At 37.1% G+C, this 20798-nt stretch overlaps 2 protein-coding genes across 2 annotated transcripts; one reads left to right on the top strand and one right to left on the bottom strand.

The window, feature by feature from the left end:
- Positions 1–8032: 8032 nt before the first annotated feature.
- LOC129749732 (uncharacterized) lies at positions 8033–8997 on the bottom strand. Its single transcript, XM_055744787.1, has 3 exons — positions 8944–8997; positions 8302–8873; positions 8033–8228 (listed from the first exon to the last, which is right to left on the bottom strand). Exons 1-3 carry the CDS (start codon positions 8951–8953, stop codon positions 8151–8153), a joined length of 660 nt encoding a protein of 219 aa, XP_055600762.1. The 5' UTR covers positions 8954–8997; the 3' UTR covers positions 8033–8150.
- A 3304-nt stretch (positions 8998–12301) lies between these two features.
- On the top strand, positions 12302–13538 carry LOC129749067 (probable chitinase 10). The gene is made up of 4 exons (XM_055743908.1): positions 12302–12346; positions 12407–12471; positions 12533–13184; positions 13249–13538. The coding sequence occupies exons 1-4, from the start codon at positions 12340–12342 to the stop codon at positions 13419–13421; spliced, it is 897 nt and encodes a 298-aa protein (XP_055599883.1). The 5' UTR covers positions 12302–12339; the 3' UTR covers positions 13422–13538.
- Positions 13539–20798: the final 7260 nt, after the last annotated feature.

Below are 20798 nucleotides of genomic sequence, written 5' to 3' on the forward strand. Positions count from 1 at the left end.
TAACTTGTTTTGCCCTCTATGAAAATTGATCAGTAGAAATTTCCATAATCTATTAGAATTAATCATCCATTTCGGAAAATATTTACATCTTTGACAAAAAACATTGGAAAAACCAACTCAATCTACTCATGTTTGACTTGAAAACGATTATTTTAACGTTATCTGAATATTGATATCTCATTAGCATTCCAGATTGTCCGGTTTATCCAGGATTGGCCCAGATTTTCAAGGAAAAATTGGGTGTTGCCAGGTCCGGCCCGGTTGCCTGGATATTGAGGCAAAAGACCCTGTTTTTCCAGGAACGAAATTCCAATTTTCAACGTGTTTTGGCGAAAATAATTCGCATGCAATTTTTGAAATTGTGAAATAAGATTTGAACGCCGCTAATATGCTTTGGTAAAAATCATTTTTCGTGTGTTTATTTTTCAGCTTTTCTCTTGCGTTTTTATGGAAAATACGAAGATTTTGGCTGGATTTGCCCGAATTTTTCCCGTGTTTGAATTTTAAATTTAGAAACCCAATGCCCGGATTTGCCCGGCCTGGATACTACAGAAAAATTCTAGAATGCCTACTCAAAAAATAACGCGTTAAAAAAAGTAAATAGATACATTAAATTCGAATACAAAATTCCAAAACTAAGAATTGAGAAATAAAAATTAATGTTTGACAGCTTTCCAAACTCCAATCAGCAATGAGAATAAATAAAAATTTCAATTCGGATAATCTATTTAAAAATCTAATCACAGGCTAAATACTTGTTATCAATAACAAAATTTATCTTTTCACCCTGAAGCAGTTTTTGTTTATAATTAAATTGTATGTATTGAAAAAAAAAAAAATGTAAACCTTTGAGTCTTGAAACATGTTTTGAATTTCACGTGTGATGTGTACAGCAATTATTTAAAATAAGCACATAAATTTTGAACGAAGTTTCAGTAACCGACATAATTTTATCTTCATTTTCGTTTAAGAGTTAATCACTATTAATTTTTTTAAATGAATTTTTGTTTTTCAATTTCATAAGTATCCTTGAACTTATTTTGAGAGTACAAATGTACTGTTTTTTTTTATTATTTGGCACGAATTTTCTATGAATGCTACAAAATCATATTATCACAGCTTAAACTACATTTTTTCCTATAATCTAAGCTTTAGCAAGCATTGATGAATAATATACAATAATTGTATTATTCCATTCAATTGAACGCACAATACTGAAGAATCACATGTAAAAAAAGTGAGATTTTTAAATTTTCCAGATGCATAAAATTCTTAAGACACGTTCGTTTGATGTCTAATGAAAATTCTACCAGTTGTCAGGAGCATAATTTTTTGAAGATTCCAAATTTCGACTACATAAATTTTAGTTGAATGTTACCTCATACATCATACCTTATACTTTTGGAAAGGATTACCTAAATTTGGGGAATGACCTAAAAAAGCTTGACAATTAAAAAAATATTTCCTTCTACATTGTTATTTTAAAAGCTTTTCTTTGCCAAAGAAATTTTAAATATTCTGCCTTTGTAAATATGTTCAAATCTTTCACTTTAACATCATGCATAGTATTCATTTGAGCTTTATATGAATTTAAAACTTTCTTGACTGGTATTTAAAGTGATTTGAGCTTTATATGCATGCTTGGCATCGCTCCTCAGATTTGCCCGTTCAGAGTAAGAGCGTGTATTTTTTTCGCTGTGCTCTCCCAAACGGAGAATCTTTAAAAAAAATGCTCCGTTACCTCCAGAGCGACCAAGCGTCCACCCGAGTGTGGGCAAGAGAAGCAAGCAAACTGATGAAGTGCGTCCCGGTGCAGATAAATTCGTTCGCACTCGGGCGATAGAGAAGCTTTACAGAAAACTCGGTTTGTCTTCATCCGTTGCGTCTGGATCGATGTTTGGAAGTGCGTCAGAATTTACAATGCAGAACATAAATCTAACGGAACTAAATTAATAACGCCAAAGGTAGTTAAGATAGAATGCTGGTGTTTTCGACAACATTGTTCTGTATAATAAAGCGCATATTTTTATATGAAATACTAGCAGACCCGGTAAACTTCGTCTTACCATGTTAAACTTGGCATCCATTTTCCATTTTTTTTTCGCTGCTTAATTCTAAAAATCATTAAATATTGAGTTGTTAATCATTTCGCATTTGTGAACTTGTCCTAGTCTTTTTTTACATTTCCCTCCTTTCCGTTTACCGCTTAACTCTATCGAATTGTATGTTGATAATATGTTTGTTTCATTTATTTTTTCCCATTTAGTTTACTTATTCCGCTATGTCAAGTTCCCATTAAGGTTTAAATCGAATTCAAAAGTTTCTCATTAATTGGAATTTATTGTGAATGAAACTTTATGGAAAAAGAATTTAAAATATCGGGAGTATTTGCCCAATATTCTGCCAGACGCAGCACTTTCAGCGCCCGAGTAGCTTTGGATAGTATATTTTTTAGAACTGAAGAAATAAAAACACATTAGAGAAGATTTTTTTACTAACCATATTCATGCAGTTTTTTGTTCACTATCCTGACCTTTGGAAGCAGTGGTTATTAATATCCATATTTTCACCAAAATCATGTCCAAAAAAAATCACCGTTTTTTTTATTTGTTCGAGCAAAAACTGCAAATTAAATTCTTTTGAACATTAACCCAATCAATCATAAAAATAATTGGTTTTGAAAGGAGGAAAAATATGTTTAGATTTTCTGTTATTCAAGCGAATTAGATACAGCTTTTTTTTTTCTTTTTTATCCTAAAGGAAATGTCTGTCAATTCAAACCATTGTTTTTAAAGATTCTAACCGAAGCATTGGGGTGTTCTGATTCAAAAATTTCCCGGACAGTGTTGGAGGTGATCTGCGATTTCATTTAAGTTTATGTGATATTTTCAAGATTCAATAACATTTAATTAATTTAAAAAATTAAATAGATCGAAAAGAACTAATCTGTTAAGGCTACGATGATTTCATGAGTTCATTCTATTTTCTGGAAATTTTAATGTAAATATACCTCGAAACCTTAAAAAACATTCAAGTGTATTTTTTTAATTATAAATTGTAATTTTCAATAAGGAAACATCGGGGCTAGTGCAAACGGATATCATCACAGTTCAACTTTCATATTCCTTCAAAAAAAAAAATCTAAGTATACCTACATGTGTCCCATTTATTGATGCAACTGAAAACACATTGCTCTTTTTCAGATGCGTCAGTGCAAAGACTTCAAAATGAATTAAATACTTGTTCAACTTTTATTTATATATCTGCAGTTTTTCTCCAGAGAAAATAATGCTTTGTACTTCAATTTTACTGAATACTGTTTTACAAAGACATATTTAATAATTTTGAATATCCGCTTCAGATTTAACACTCGGGATACCCTTTCTGACCATTTTGGAGAAAAAAATCTTAAAAGGTATATGCTTCATGGCTAAAAGACGCGTTGCATTTTGTTTCACCGTGTGAAATGACAGCAGTTAAGATTATTTTCAACACTTTCAGGTCATAATAAAAACTTATCAAAAAAAATTCTGCTTCTGCTATAAAAATAAATATGCTTCTGGAATATCAATAAAAAAAAACTTTTCAACAAAAAAGCGGATCTAAAGTCTCTTCTATGTAGCCAAAATATGTTAAACAAAAACACACGTTTATGATAAGTACGTACTTGAATTCTGTGTAATCAAACAGTGAATTTGTAAACAGTTTTTTAGAGAATGATTTTAAAAAAAGAGTTGAGTTTATTTAGTGAGATTGTTTATTTAGTCAGATTGTTTATTTGGGCCCAAAAATTTATGAATGAAGAAATAATGTACACATTTTTTGTAAATGTGGAACGTTTGCACTAGTTCTAGCGTACCTTTTAATTTAATTTTTTTCTTATTTTATTGATAACTTTCACTAACGCTTGGAAAAAAAATCATTAAGTTCTTTGCATTCCGCCTTTAAATAAACATCAATCCTGTATACCCCATTTTAAAGGACAGGCTCTTGTTCAGTTAATTTGTCTGTTCATTTTCAACGGATTTGGTTGATGTTCTGTAAATTTAAAGGCGCTTTATACATCTTCCGTTAAGCACATTTGCACTTGTTCGAAAAATGTTTCTAGGCGTATTGGATTGTAAAAATATTATGAAAATCTTCCCACTTTCCTTTTTTCAAATGTCCGCAAAGAGTCATACCAATATTTCATATGCATCAGTACTAAATTCATATATGTATTTTTTACAACAATTCATTCTTTAATTAACACAAATTTAAAATAGTTTTATTTTTTTAAATCGTTTAAAAGGTTTAGATTTGTTCAGCAAAATATAAATCTGGGTCACATCAAAGCGTCATTAATTACCATGTGCTGTACAAATGATCTAGGAATCAAGAAGAAAAAACACATCTAGGCTTCATATGGCCACCACATGCATTGAAATAATGCTTGGTTGAGAAATGCGCGCCCAAATATTCCAACTAAACAGTATGCTATGCCATAGTTACTAACCTCCTACGACGTTTGCTCGCGACGCCTCGACCATGGAGACGAAAAACAAACCGCCCGGCGCCCAAAAGAAAGAAAATCCCGAAAAAAATGAAGGTTATGACTTATTTGATTAAATTTATTACAAATTCAATGATTACGGACAATTGATGCGACTTTTTGTTGTTTTTATTCGATATAAACCGATTCGCATGCCCACAGAATATTCTAAAAATAATATCATTTGAATCGGTTGGGTCATTCCGGAGGAGTAGTACTACAAACACCGTTACAAGAGAATTTTATATAATAGATAAAGTTTAGAAGTCCACCAATAGCGAGATATAAATCATAACTTTCTTGTTTAGCATATTAGAGCTTGAGTTTCTTCTACAAAGTTATTTATCTCAACAAAATACACAACTTTGCTTAACATATCAAAGTTCTACAATCTTAACCCAAGAAGATACGGTTGAATAAAAAAAAATACTTGAAAAATGCACTACAAAAAGTTATTGTTATTATCGCGCTATTTTTAAATCTCTCGCCTTTAAATTTTATATCAAAATATGCAAATTAACAACTTTGTCCAAAACACCTATCTTTTCATTCCTAAGCGAGTTCCTCTAGATTGATGTTCTGCACCAGGACAAATGATTAGCTACGATAGCTTTCTTCGGTCGAAAAATATCAAAAGCGTAGCGGTTAAGGAAGATAAATCCTAAATTTTACTATTTGTGAAAGTTTTGAAGTTTTATTACTTAAATTTGTCCCAGATTCTTGCGTAATGTTCACGGTTTGTTTAAAAGGCAAAGATTTTTGGATAATTTGAGTAAATGTTACTTTTCGAATTGCTGCTTTTGTAAATTAATGCTTCCCACGTACGATATCAAGAGCACATAAACCTAAGTAAACAGCAATTTGCGGATGCCCGGATATTGTGAAAAAACTACTTGGATTTTGCCCAGTTTCATCCACATTATTTGGAAAATGAAACAAGAAAATCGAATTCAGTTTAAAATTATTTGTCAAAAATTGGATTTGTGAAAGTTTTTTTCATCAAACATCAAACCAAAACTTTACTTCGTATGCTTTAAACATAAATTTGACACTGCTGATGTGTTGCGACAAAAAAAATGTAAGTCGTTTTTCTTTACTAGATGAATGTCTGGAATTTCCTCAGATTTGGCCGGATATTGCTCGGTTTATGGAATGGAGAATTTCAGATTATTTGCCCGGTTTTCACCATGTTTTTCAAATAATTTGCCAGGAAGTGCCCGGCCCGGCTACGTACAAAAATAGTTCATACATAAACCTACATTGGACCTCTTCAACTGATGCACTGTTCCGCACTGCATAACGGCTTTTTTGAAGAAAACATTCCTGCATTGAAATCTTTCTGGCTTGATACACTGAGCGGCACAGCAGCGTCGCTAGAGCACAATTTTCTTGCCAGCTCCTTCTCTTTTCTTTAGAGCGAGCGACGTCCACCCGACCGTCAGAGCAACCGCAATCGGGCGCACTCGGCAAAAAGATAAGTGAACGTTGATCGGCTGAGCAGTGCACTCGGAAACCGAAATGATAAAAGTGTAATTCGTTCTCTGCTCTGTTCTGTTTGCGAGGTGTTGGACAAGCATGTTTATATGAATTTAAAACTTTCTTGACTCGTATTCAAAGTGATAAACAATCAAAACATGTTAGAAGAGTTGACGATCCAGAAGAAAATCCATACTGAATGGTTATCAGAAACAGATAAAGAAGAAAAATCCAACAGTTATAAAATACTTTAATGGGTTTAAAGTTACTTTCGTAAAACTAATGTTCATTGATCATTCATATGTTTTGATTTTATTTTTTCTATAACAATAAATATTTAATGTGGCTCTTTCAAACTCAGAAATTTTGAAAATTAGATGTTTTTGGCTCTTCCGACTCAAAAGGTTGCCGACCACTGCGATATCCTCTTGATTGAGCATAGAATTGTAATGAAAATTGACACATGGGAGTTCAACAGAAAAGATAACGGATTTCAGGAGTCAAGTTTTGAATCGTGGTAAAAAAAGGCCGTCCATGTTAGTTGCTCACTGTTTTCGCTATATTGTCGTGATCATGCATCGGATTGAGATGAAAATGTTCAGATGAGGGTTATAAACTATGAGCAATTGACTCTAGGTAGCATGTTCCGTGTCAAGGGTCGGCGAAAAGGGCGTCTTTATTCACTGTTCACTGTTTTCAAGTTCCTGACGTTATTTTACATATAATTTAAAAAAAAAAAATGGCACAAGGGAGTTGTGAGGAACGTAAAATTGGTTTTAATTATCGAATTTCGGGCCACGGGACAGAAAAAGAGGGTTTCATTGAAAGTTCAGTGTTTTGTGCAATAATTTTGTTCGAGGCAGTTAATTGATACCAATTTAAGTGTGAAGGTCAAGCAAAAGAGTCGTGCACATAAACAAATAGGACATGTTTCTGCCATAATGACTAGATTTTGCAACCGATCGAGAAGAAAACACTCTCACATAAATTTTAATAAAAATCCAATCAACCGTTTAATTTGAATTTCAAGTAATAGTAATAATAGCGACTTTAAACACTGTTGAATATTTTCCCCAAAATTGTTGAAAGAATGTTTCGAACTCATTTTCTAAACTCATTTTGACGTACCAATGATTTAAAGCGAAACGAAGTTCGTACGGGATCAGCTAGTTTAATTATATTGGTGAAACCAATAAATTTTCTGATTACGACAATTTGATGTCCTATCTACATTAAACTTTTGATGCATAGGAGCATGAGTAATTGTGGACATTCAGTTTTAAAAAGCCATTGAAGTTGAAAAGTGTTGAATGATGCCCCAGTTGACGGTATGCCATAAGATTCTTTTATAAATTGACACCATAAGAAAAATCTTAAAAATTCATAAGAAGGTCTTATGACGCGAATGAATTCTTCAGATGAATGCCTTCTCCAATGAGCGGTTGTTGTTTTACATAAGAGGGTCCTATGGAAACTGATTGAATTTAATAATACTCTTATGAAAGTCAATTTTGCACTCTTAAAAGCAGTTTATGAGATCCGTCTTACGGAAATTATGAAAAGGATTTTGTTGGTTTGATACAACATCAATGTAGAGCATAAATCCTGGGGTAAGAAAAATTTGCAAATACATTTTTCCATGATACCAATATAAATTAATCTCCTTTGACTAGTATCGATCTTCGAAGTATTTTTGAAAATCTGATCGGATTCAAGCTTTTGAAGTAGAGGGATGATAAAACCATGATCTATTTAGTCTATGGTGAACACAATACTTGAAAGATTTAGCATTCTAATCGCAACTTTCTTATCAGATTGTTCAAAAATATAGGCAAAAAGTTTAATTTGCTATCCAAAAGTTAGTGGACTAATAAGCGATTATCGGATAAGCGTTGGGTGCCATACACTAGCATTTGAAATATCGAACTTTTTGTTCCAATTCATATCTGTGAAGTGAAATTGGTAATCTCTTGAAAAACGTTAAGTTCATCAATTTGTTATCTCTTGAGGACAGTAAAAAACATGTTGATGTTCTATCAAATCGTATTATTTCTTAATAGTAAAATGAGAATTGAGCTGAGTAATTAAATAATATTATTCACACGATGATTACAACTGTTTGTGTCAGAACGTTTATTCACTTCTAAATCGTAGTTGGAGGGTCTGTGGTTGGATCAGTTGTTGCGTCTGTAGTATCGGTGCTCAAAGCTGTCGTTGTAGCCTGTAAAACCAAAAATTGTTTTAGTGTTATAAGTTAGATTGGCCATCTTTTAACTGGCAAAAGTAATACTCACCAGGCAAGACGACGAAGCAAGGTCGAAGCAGAGATCTGTGCCACAATCGAACAAATACATATCGAGTCCATCACAAATAATGTATTGGTTGCAATTTCTGGGATGTTCATGCATTTCCAGACCCGTGGCAGGATCTGTGACTCCAGTGCACGGATTGGCCAGACAATCTGAATCCGCTTCGGGAACGCAGCCTCCCTGGGTCTCGCTAAATTCGGTTCCTGGAGCACATTCTTCGGCCATCGGAATATCGAAGAAGCACGCAACGTAATGAGTGCATACGCCAGGAATCGGAAGGAAGTCTACCGTTGTGTCTCCCGTACAGTTGAAGGTATTACAACGGGCCGTGGCCGAGCAAGTAGGGACAGTCAGATCGTAGTTTTGTCCTGCTGGACAGCTAATGACGTATGCCTCCTCGATGTAGCAGCTGATGTATTGCGTGCATTCCGTTGGATGAGCCAGGAATCCGGAACCGCCCGGGAAGAACGCTTTGCAGTATGCATCGAAAGCTGCGTCACGAGTAACAGCGAGACAACTTGCTACGAAAGCAACCGCCAAAACTCCGTATATTATCTCTGTAAAAAGATCAAATTATGTACTGATAAATCTGTTTTTTTTTTTTAGAAAAAAAGTTCGCTCACTCACTGTTAATCATTTCAATGTTTTAAATTTTAAATTCACCAATGAACTACCGCCAGAAGGTTATACATTACTAGCATTTATACCATTCAAGGGTATGCCGATGTTCATACAATCTTATCAAAAGGATTAACTATAAGTCGTGATTCGCAACTACGTAAAAGGTCCGTTTGGATAAGATTTGCTCATTTGCGAATTCATTTCGTCTCGTTTGTATAGCCACTAGAATGAATATTGATTGAATTTCGTTTGTATACCCAATCAAACGATTACAAGTTGGATTAGTTTAAATTGACTTTTTTTTATTCAGATGTAGGTAAAATAACTGTAGAACAACAGATCTTCTACACAGTTGTTTATCATTCTATCCTAAACCCCAACGGAACTGCTGTGTTTGAAATATCTATTTTAACATTGAAGATATCGATTCCAATTTTTTCACATGATAGCTGGCAAATAACTTCATCTATTACTTAAAAAACTATTTGTCAGAAATATTAAGTTTGAATTTAAAAGTTTTTAAAAGTTCTGTATGAAATTGACATAAAACATACAACATCACTTAAAACTGTTCTACGTGACAACTAATATAAACAGATAAAAAAGTTTCCATACATTAAGATTCGCTTAGCATAGAACAGTGTTGTTTTTAAGAATCGATTGAAAATGTTTTAAGTAATTCCAATGTCGGAACTCTGTTCAAAATTTTTCTGAATGGGGGTGACATGGGTCAAGCAAAGGTTATAATGTACACAACTTTATACTTTCTTTAGAAACACAGAACAGAATTTACATGAGTAATTTTGAACTTTTAGAATTGTATGGGAAAATTGAATATTTTGTACAGAAAAATCAACATCATTTTTGTTTCGTATGTGGAACCAAGCCAGCTTATGGGTTTTGTGCCAATTTATAAAATTCCAAATGGAAATTTTCCGCTGAACAACTTTGTCGAAGATGGACTTCGTATCTTATTAGACAAAAAAGTTATTAGCTGTTTAACAGGGGTATGTCTTTTCGCACTGATAAACAATAAATTCAATTGACATCCCTGCAGAGTGCCTAGCGAGGTATTGCGTGACTACTTTCCAAGCAACACTTCGCGAGGCTCAAGCAGTGATGTCAATTGAATTTATTGTTAATCAATGCAAAAAGACATACCCCTGTTAAACAGCTAATAACTTTTTTGCCTAATAAGATACGAAGTCCATCTTCGACAAAGTTGTTCAGCGGAAAATTTCCATAAGGAATTTTATAAATTGGCATAAAAACCATAAGCTGGCTCGGTTCCACAGACGAAACAAAAATGATGTTGATTTTTCAGTACAAAATATTCAATTTTCCCATACAAACCTAAAAGTTCAAATTTACTCATGTAAACGATACTTAAAAATTTTGCAAAAAATCATGGACCAGTTTTTGACCATGTTAAGGTGCTTAATCGCTAAGCGCACGGCACCCTCCCAAATAAACGCAATTCAATCAATCAGTTTTTGACCAAGACGAAGCTTTTTAGACTCCAGGGTTTGAGAAATTCCAAAATGACCCCAAATCGACTCAGTCTACTGGATATATAGTAACTTGCAGTGACTTGTTGATGAAGTCTTAGCCACAACTGCGGTACAACCGTGCACCCAAGGTGGCTACCATACAAACATACATACATATATACATACATACATATAATAAGAATGTTCAATCAGTGGCAAGATGGCCAGGTAGATACACTGAAGCCGGAATACCTGTTAATAAACTAGCCCACCTGATTGATAAAATATACATCAATAGCCATGGGGTCTGGGTATGGTGTTTGAGTTGCATTGGAGAATTGTCAAACTAATTAATCTAAAATAGCATGCATTAAGCACATGCTTAGTCAGAAGCCGCGGTGAGTCCGTGCCCCCATGGTGGGAAATCAACATACAACTATTATATGGATCACACCCAAAATAAATTAGAAATTATTTATTCGGTATTTTTCACGTAAACTAAGCTTTTGTGGCCTCACATCGCTTCTACGTATGCTATGTAGTAACTAGTGTACTTCCATATAACTGTCACATGAATTTCACGTAAAATCTAGGTGGATAGGTTTGAATACTTTTTTTTTGCAAATTTCTCAAGTATGGGTAGTATATTCCTATTGGAAAAGGGAATTGTTGTCAGTTAGTTTTGTCTGGATGCTGCAGCTCAAGAGCATTCAGCGTCGGAAGACGAGCGGTACACCACAGAGCACGTCCTGCGGGTCCCAAACACGAGACATACAAAACCTAGCTTCCGGTGCAAGGTGATAAGTGTGAATTGTTTTCCTTGTCGGAATTTGATTCAATGTAAGCTGTGTTTTTTTCCAGCTTCGAAGAAAGCTCCAAAAAATCCGTGGAGGAGACGAGGAAGGACAGGGAGAAAAAGCGTAAGCACCAAATCGACCCGGATGGAAGTTTGTTTCTACTGATCCTAAGAAGGTAAATTATTTATCAATTTGATGATTCTATTTTAAATTGTTAAATATTTTTCATTTCTTACAGGATTCAACAAACCAAATTGATGGAGAGAAGTTCCAGAATTGTGATTAAATAATGAATTAGAAGTGTAGTGACAGTGTGACGAATAATAATGAAAATAAATGTTATTTTCGATGAAATTCGGTTGGTTTTCATTTTTTATTATCAGAAATAGATAGAAAAAAATAGTGGAATGGATTCAAATATCATTTCGATACTAAACACATTTCACATAGCTTTCATTTTCATAATAAGATGAACGCATGAAAAATTCACGTAAGTTGCACGTGATGTTCATAGAACAAAATTCCTATTAGGTGAGTGATTACTCATTTTATTCGTACAAATTACGTGAAAATCACTTGGATATAAATTATGTAGTTTTTCTCGTAGCAGCAACGTGCAGATTATTTTGGGTGCATCATTGTCCCCGGAAAGATGTGAATATCAGATTGCTCGTCAATTGTGATGACGCAAGATTATTCGCGAGTTATTTTTTTTATTGATCTGGAAACCGATAGAATTTTCTCCATGATGATCACGAAAAACATCGCGATGTTTTTCGTGATCATCATGGAGAAAATTCCAGCTCTGCTTATTTATTCCAAACGAAAAATAATCTCTCTTCAAATATTTGTACCCTAGTTGAAATAGTTGAGTTGCGTTTCACAACATTATGAATGGAGCAAACACAGGAAAAAAAATCGGTCACCCATTTTCAACAAACTGAGGGCGCATGATTTCAATTAAGATATCCCCTACGACACAGGTTTTCGCTTTGCTGCCGAAAGAATTCGGTTTTGATTCATAACAGTGACTATAAATGTTACCAATACAGGTCGGTATTACCATTTAGTATTTTATTTTCTGCGAACGACACAATTCGATAAGTGAACTAACTATGAAAGGTAGTATGACTTGATTCTGGATTAGTAATATCTGATAGTTGAATCATTTTTACTTTCCAGCGATTTTAATAGTCCTTTTTGGGCTATTGGTGCATAACGCGACAGCAAGGTTTATATCAAATAATGTAAGTTGAATTTACTCTATAATACTTATCTTTACTACACACATTTCTACTACATCATTAGGTATGCCTTGCCATGCCCAATGGCCAAAAGCTGCCAGTAACGGAGAACTGTAGTGCTTATATTGTATGTGAATATAACACACAGTCCTTGAGATACTGTCCAGAGGGTTTGTTGTTTGACCCTCAATATCTTGTTTGTAATTGGGCGATGATGGTCAAATGTGGTGAGACTCCGACAGTTCCTCCAACTCTTCCGACTACAACAGCGCCGGCTTTAACTAGTACAGCAGCTGTTCCGACGGCTCCAACTCCTGGCACATATCCAACTACGATTGCTCCACCAATTCACACAGTTCCTACCGTCACAACTACTACAACAACAACGAAAGCGCCCACAACAACTACGGCAGTGCCCACTAGACCATCGGTCTCCACGACAACCGTGCTGCCATCTACCGAGTACAATCCCTATCCCCAGTGCTCAAGCGACGCATTCTATTTCATCCCTCACCCGTCGGCCTGTGAAAGTTACTACATCTGTGCCTACGGGATGCTGATTCTGCACAGCTGTGGACAGGGCGTCTATTGGAACTCCGACACCAACCAATGCGATTTCCCAACCAATACCCACTGCTCAAATCTTCCCAACCCGGCCAAACCGGAAACATCGACAGAAGCTACTGGAACTACGACTCCGGCCTCCAAGTTGCCAAGTAAGCTACTTTCGAAAACAACTCCAACCTCGTTCATTAATTTATTTTTGTTTTTCGTTGCCAGATTGCCGTGGATCGGAAATATTCCACCCGAGCCTGGAAGATTGCTCTAAATACTACATCTGCATTGGGTCGTCACCGATTCTGATGAGCTGTCCGTCGGACTATCGCTGGAATGCCGACATCTCCCAGTGCGATCGTCCGGAGCAAGCCCGTTGTGCTACCTCTTTTGCTTGAATTCGGACATGAATTGATTTGATGGAGCATTATCTAAATTTTGTGCTAGGTTTATTTCATAAGTAATTTATTCCAAGATTTGTTAATAAAAAACTAAACGTACAAAAGGCAACAACACTTACCACGGACCAAAGATATGAAACTGATAACGCTTGTTATGCTTACTGATCGTTCAATGAGGTCAAATCCTGTGTTCAGACTACAGTTTGATGACTGCTGAAATGGTGATTAGAGTGGCGCATATCAACTGATTGTCGAAAATCCTACACGTTGCATGCCGAAATTTAAGTTTTGAGGCTTGCAAGACTTAGATTTTTTAAGTATGAAAATCGTATTTTCAGCGATAGCTGGTATCATAACCGGCCGATTTAATTCGAATAAGATTTTTCTCAAACTAAAGCTAAGTTCATTTGAAAATGGGACAGTTATGAATGAGCGTGGCTTGAAAACCATTTGTTTGATCAAAAAAGTTGGAGAGGTTGTGTAACATACGACCGTAAAGTTCGTAGAATTACAACAGAAACTCTTAAAATCGGCTATATCTGTTATGTCTCCCAAAACAGAAGCTAGAAATCTCCTAAATGGTATTTCAATATAAAACGGTCGTGGATCTTGAAATTTAGTTTAATTCTTAAATTCAATAAAAAGATTATTTCTTTTTCTTGTCCCCTCAGAATGTTATCCGTATAAAGTGCAGCTTTCGCTTTACGCTGAGAGCAAGTTCACTGGTGTTGGTGAAAAGTGGTAGAAATTTTATCACTTCTAGCACATTTTGAAAATTTTGCCATTCCAAAACATTTTCAAGATCTGTGGCCTTCAAGTTTTTTAAAAACACGTGTTGTAGTTTCGCATGCTGTGATGTAAAAATAGCAATATTTCTATCACATACGGCTGAAATAGGAACAGAGCTGTAAAAAAATACAAAGCTCAAAGATCTTGAAAACATTCTTGCATGGTAAAATTTTCAAAATGTCAAAATGTCTACCACTTTTTCCCAACACCAGTGAACTTGCTCTAAGTGTGAACAATTCATACGACAACACACGAATAACGAAGTAGACTTGTTGTTGGATGGCTTTACTAGTTCACTTCCAAGTATGTTGCTTTCTAAACAACGAGTAAACATGATGAGCGAATGAAGCAAGAATGAAAGGAAAATTTGGTGGTAGTTTATTCATGCCTTTTATTGCTCTTGCATTTCGTACTATTGCAGTCAGAAGAGGCGGAGCTTACTAGAATAGTGAAAAATAACAAAACTGGATTTTTCGATAAACGAGCCATCACGGATAAAAAATTCTACTAGTTGATATAAAAATTCGTATGGTTGCCTCTTCCATGCCAATAATTTTCAATTCAACGTACCGTTTTACTTGATCAACATCGATATCTACGAACAAATCACCGTTGCTGCAAACTGCTTTTGGCTATCGAGGATTTCTCATCTGCTCATCGCTAATATGGCTAACATATGACGGATTTGGCTATTTTATTCATGTCAATTTAAAGATTCAAAAATATAGTTCAAGAATGTCACAAAAACCGAAGATGCTGGAATTTATTGTTTGGAGGACACACATCAGAAAGCGAAAATGTAAGATTAATTTGTTGTACACCCAAAATAATCCGCACGTCGTGGCTACGTGAAAAACTAGATAATTTTTATCCAATTGATTTTCACGTAAATTGTACGAAAAAAAAATAAAGTAACGCTCCTCTAATATGAATTTTTGCTTGGTGAATATCGCGTACAAATTACGTGAATTTCAAGTGAGTTCAACGCGATGTGATGATGGAAGCTACGTGAAATGTGTTTAGTATTGAAATGATGTTTGAATCTTTTCTATTAATATTTTTTCGTCTCTACTTTCAGTAATAAAAAAATAAAAATAAATTAAATTTTATTGCAAACATAATTTATATAAACTACCGTCACTGTTCGTACACGTACACTATTACTTAATTAAATTGTCATTAGATTTGTATCCGGGACCTCTTGCTATGTGGAATCCTGTGGAAACGGAATTTAAAAAAAATGAAACTACCTATTGATTAATAATGTACATACCTTGAGTGCCATTCCATTGCCACTTGAAATATACCTCCAACACCTCCGAAATCTACTTGACTGGAATAGTCTCCTCGATGCTGACGGCTCCTTCTCACGGTCCTTCCTTTTCTACTAAAAAAAACAAAACACAAATCTCAGCTTAGAATGAATTAATTTCCAACGGGGAAATCAATATACACTTATCTCCACGCTGCCGACGCTTGGATTTGCATTGTTTGTTAACTGGTCGACTTCCGACGACAGCAAAAAAAAAAACAAGTTAGCTGACTGACAAGAAGTCCCTTTTCGAATAAGAATTTATTACCACTATCATCCACTTGGAATTTACGTGAAATGCATGTGTAAGTTATGTGAAAGTAAAGTAGCTTTTACCAGGGCATCCTTGATACTCTGTGGTTACTACAAAACTCACGTAGAATCGATAAGATTCAACAAAATCTAAATTAACGTGAACAATCCCGTAGAAAAAATTTCAAAATTATTTTGGGTGTAAGTATAAGTTTGTTCTACTAACAGTTGTTTTCAGTTTCGGATTAATCCACTTGGCCATATATGTTGCATGTATGCGCATACTTTGATTCCGGTAGGCCGAAGCAAAGGGAAAAAAACGTAATTTCCCAAAATGTCTCCAAATCAATTTTACCACGTAAGTCACTTGATATTTTTTGAAAATTTATAATGTTCTCTCAGTTAAAAAAAAAACAATTTTGATTTTGACAGTTTTTTTAATTTTGTTTCAGGTCCAGTATGGCGTTTTCCGCACAAGTCTCGAAAATTATCCTTCTGGAAACGGTGGAACAGCAGCATCAATTGAGTACATTGCATTAGTTGTAATATATAATTAAATTTAAAAAAAACATATGTCTTAATCAAAATAAAAAGGAAAAACAATGCATTTAACTGCTCAAATTATTTTTTATTAATATTTTAATCTACAATTTCCGACGTTCATGGGGAGCAGTATTACGGTTAAAACAGTCATACGAATGATTGACTAAAAATTCCTTTTGGATTCTCGAAGCTGATGCGATCGCTAAATCAGCCATTTATCCAATTGTGGCAACGTATAGTCTGATTGCTGGCTTGATTGTATTTTCGGGTCAGAACCAAACAATCATGTTTATGTTCCTGTAGACGCGTAATATAACTGATAAAACTATATATTTTTGTCCGGGATAAGTCCTGTTTCAGAAGAGGACCGTGAAGGGTTTGCCCAGGAAACCTTTCCACCGTGTCCTATGAGAATGTTTATGCTCTCTTGATGAATGAAAGTACCCTGGAGATCCCAGACAATGTCAAAATGCTTATTTATTCTATCGACGATTTTCGGTGGATAGCCGAAAAACGTCGTTAAAATAAATCAATCATTTCGAGGAAATTCAATATCTATCTCTCTTCAAAAATATATGCTTAGTCCTCAGAAGGACTGTTTTTGATTGGGGTTTGGGCAGAACTTTCGCTCTCGCGCCAGTAACGGCTTTCTTTGCCGTTCTTACCACGTTCACTTGGACAGCTGCTCTCCTAGCAGCAGCAGATGTATGCTCCTAAGAAGATTTTTTTTCATCAGCAACCGTGCTTCTTTAACGTTTTGATGGCCACCAAAATCATGCCGTTGATGTTACCATTGGTTTGAAGTAGCTACGTATTTCTCGCAACTGTAGCTGGACGATACCGATGAATTTCCTAGTCTTCTCCAATAGGTAGGTTCTTATTTGCAGCACTGTTAGCTAGCTGCTAACAAGAATTATCCTCCGATGGATCACTAGCAGTCGGCTTAAATCAAAGGACTGAAACAACTGTCAAATCGCTAAAAAACGCACCGTACCAAATTTTTGGTACCTGAACGTCAGTGTGGTTCCCGGAATTAAACACTTCACCCCAAAACAGACTCAAAATAGGGTAACATTTTGATTGCCAAACGCATCTGTTGTTGTCATACTGCAGATTTAGGATCAATTTTAACAAGGATTATACTGAAAACTCTGCATTTTGTGAAAAACTATAATTTATGATAGTTACCAAAGATTCGTTTGATTGACATTCCCGAGCCGCAGAAATGAATTTAAGGATTATCGAAAAATTGGCTCTGGTTGAAATTTTTTAAATGTCGCCATGTTGCCCTATACGTGTTTCACTCGTTTCATTTTTCTTCTTCCTGCGGGCTTCTTGACCAGGTCCCGGCACCGATACATGATTTGTCTATGTATCGTGTGACCAACATCTTTTAACTAAGTGTTGGTGAATCTCGTTTTTAACCTTTTTTCCTCAGATTTTAGCTTTTTTTGCCTTGAGAGCATAGGGATGAAAGCTCAAATCTGAAGAAAAAAGCTTAAATCTGTAAAAAAAGGGGAAATCTGAGAGATGTGCTCCACACGGTTTGTATAACATTGCCGGGAAATGTTCTTGACTGAAAGCTTGGTAGGGGAATTTTTGTTTTCTTCAGCCCCTTGGCTTAAATAGGCACACTTATAGACTGGCGACGATATTCACTAAGTGACGATGAAAGTATGAAAACCTTCCGGAGTAAAGAGCGTTTCTTTTAATACTTTCGTGAGAGAGATTTTTTGGCTATTCGTATTTGCGCTTCATTGGTATTGGTGTACCAACACTTAGCCGATCCAAAATGTTGTTCGGAAAAGATGTCCGTTAAAGAGGCGTTTTTCGTGACGAGAGATCCTTACTTACTTAATGATCCCGCGCCGATCCACCGGTGCATAGGGCCGTTGTAAAAGACCTCCACTGTTGACGATCCGGAGCCAGCGTCTTCACCTGGTCCCAGTCAAGATTCTCGTCGACAGTTCGGATTTCAGCGGCTAGGCTTCGCCGCCACGAGTTTCTGGGCCTGCCTCTTCTTCGATGACCTTCTGGATTCCAATCTAGCGCCTCTCTGCAAATCTCGTTTTCATCTTTTCGCAGTGTGTGCCCAATCCATCTCCACTTACGTTCCCGAATCTCGATTTCTAGCGCCCTTTGATGACACCGGCGATGAAGTTCCTCATTTGAGATCCAGTTGCCAGGCCACCAAGCGCGGATGATATTCCGCAGGCAGCGATTTACAAAAACTTGCAGTTTTCGCGTCGTTACCGCATATGTGCACCAAGTTTCGCACCCGTACAGCAATACGGATTTGACGTTTGAGTTGAAGATTCGGATTTTTGTTCGTAGAGAGATCTGGCGTGACCGCCAGATGTTTCGGAGACTCGCAAACGCAAATCGGGCCTTTCTGATCCGGGTTTCGATGTCTTTCCTGGTACCACCATCAGGCGTTATCTGGCTACCAAGATACTGGAAGCACTCCACTTTCTCAACTTGTTGCCCAGCTACCATGAAACTGGAGGGATTTGCTGTGTTGATCTCCATAGACTTGGTCTTTCCGACATTGACCTTGAGACCTGCTGCCTTGGAACTTTCGGTGAGGTCGTCGAGTTTGCTCTGCATATCCGGTTGTGTTTGGGCGAGCAAAACAATATCGTCTGCCAGGTCAAGGTCGTTCAGTTGCTCCATTGTTGTAGGATTCCACGGCAATCCTCGGTTCGGTGCACAGTCGATCGATCCAGTCAGAATCTCATCCATTACGATGAGAAAAAGTAGCGGTGATAAAATACATCCTTGTCTCACTCCAGCAGTTACCGGGATTGGTTCGGACAAGACACCGTCGTGCAAGACCTTGCATGAAAATGCCTCGTATTGTGCTTCGATGAGATGGACTAGTTTCTCTGGGACCCCTCGTCGCCTTAGAGCCGCCCAGATGTTTTCATGGTTAAGTCGGTCAAATGCTTTTTCAAAATCAACGAAAACCAGCAGAAGAGAGTCCTGGAATTCGTTGATTTGTTCCAGTATGATTCGTAGCGTTGTGATGTGGTCCACACATGATCGTCCGGATCGGAATCCAGCTTGTTGCCGTCGGAGTGTAGCGTCAATTTTCTCCTGGATCCTGTTCAGGATCACTTTGCAGAGTACTTTGAGGGTTGTACAGATCAACGTTATGCCTCGCCAGTTACCGCACTCTGTCAGGTCTCCTTTCTTCGGGACCTTTACGAGGATACCCTGCATCCAGTCAGCCGGGAATGTTGCAGTATCCCAGATGTCGGCGAAGAGACGGTGCAACATTTGTGCTGACAGGGCAGGGTCGGCTTTCAGCATTTCAGCAGGGATGCAATCGATCCCAGGTGCTTTGTTGGATTTCATGTTCTTGATTGCCGCTTCTATTTCAGCCAGCGAAGGCGCTTCCGAGTTGACGCCATTTATGCGACTTACTGTTGGCGCTTCGAGCTGCGGATTCTGTTGGCCATCGCTATTCGTGACTCGGAAGAGTTGTTCGAAGTGCTCAGTCCATCGTTTGAGCTGATCTGTTCGATCGGTCAATAACTGACCTGCTCGGTCTTTCAGCGGCATTCTTGCATTAGTCCTTGCACCACTGAGGCGGCGAGAAATGTCATAAAGTAATCGGATATCTCCATTGGCGGCGGCTCTTTCTCCCTCTTCGGCTAGGGAGTTTGTCCAGGCTCTCTTGTCTCGTCTACAAGCTCGTTTAACTGCCTTTTCCAGCTCCGCATATCGTAAGCGGGCGGCTGCTTTGGCTGACCCGGTACATGCCTGCTCAATTCCGACTTTCGCCTTTCTCCGATCATCGACCATCCTCCAAGTTTCATCCGACATCCATTCACTTCTTCTACCACAAACTTTACCGAGAGTACCATGGCTCGTCGTGATAAAGGCATTCTTGATTCCACACCACTGTTCTTCGACTGTTCCGTCTGTTGGCAATTCCGAGGCTCGGGATTCTAGCTGTTCAACGTATGCCCTTTTCACCTCTGGATTCTCCAACCGGCGGACGTCGTATCGACACCTGACTATCTCCTCGCGCCGTTGGACACGCGCAACTCTCAGTCGTATCTCGCCAAGGACGAGGTGATGGTCAGATGCAATGTCTGCGCTTCGTTTGTTGCGGACATCAAGGAGGCTCCTTCTCCATTTTCGGCTGATGCAGATGTGGTCAATTTGATTTTCTGTTCGGCCATCTCGGGATACCCAAGTGACCTTATGTGCTGGTCGATGGGGGAAGAGCGATCCACCGATCACCATGTTGTTGTTGCCACAAAATTCTACAAACAGCTCTCCGTTTTCGCTCATCTGTCCTAGACCATGGCGCCCCATGATGCGCTCAAGGTCCTGATTGTCGGAGCCAATCTTTGCGTTGAAGTCGCCCAAATGGATTTGAATGTCACCCTTCGGAATTTTCTCTACCACGCTGTTCAGTTGACTGTAAAACTGCTCTTTCTCCTGCAAGTCGGCAACGTCAGTTGGCG

The sequence above is a fragment of the Uranotaenia lowii genome, chromosome 2 (assembly GCF_029784155.1).
Source record: "Uranotaenia lowii strain MFRU-FL chromosome 2, ASM2978415v1, whole genome shotgun sequence".
Taxonomy (NCBI): domain Eukaryota; kingdom Metazoa; phylum Arthropoda; class Insecta; order Diptera; family Culicidae; genus Uranotaenia; species Uranotaenia lowii.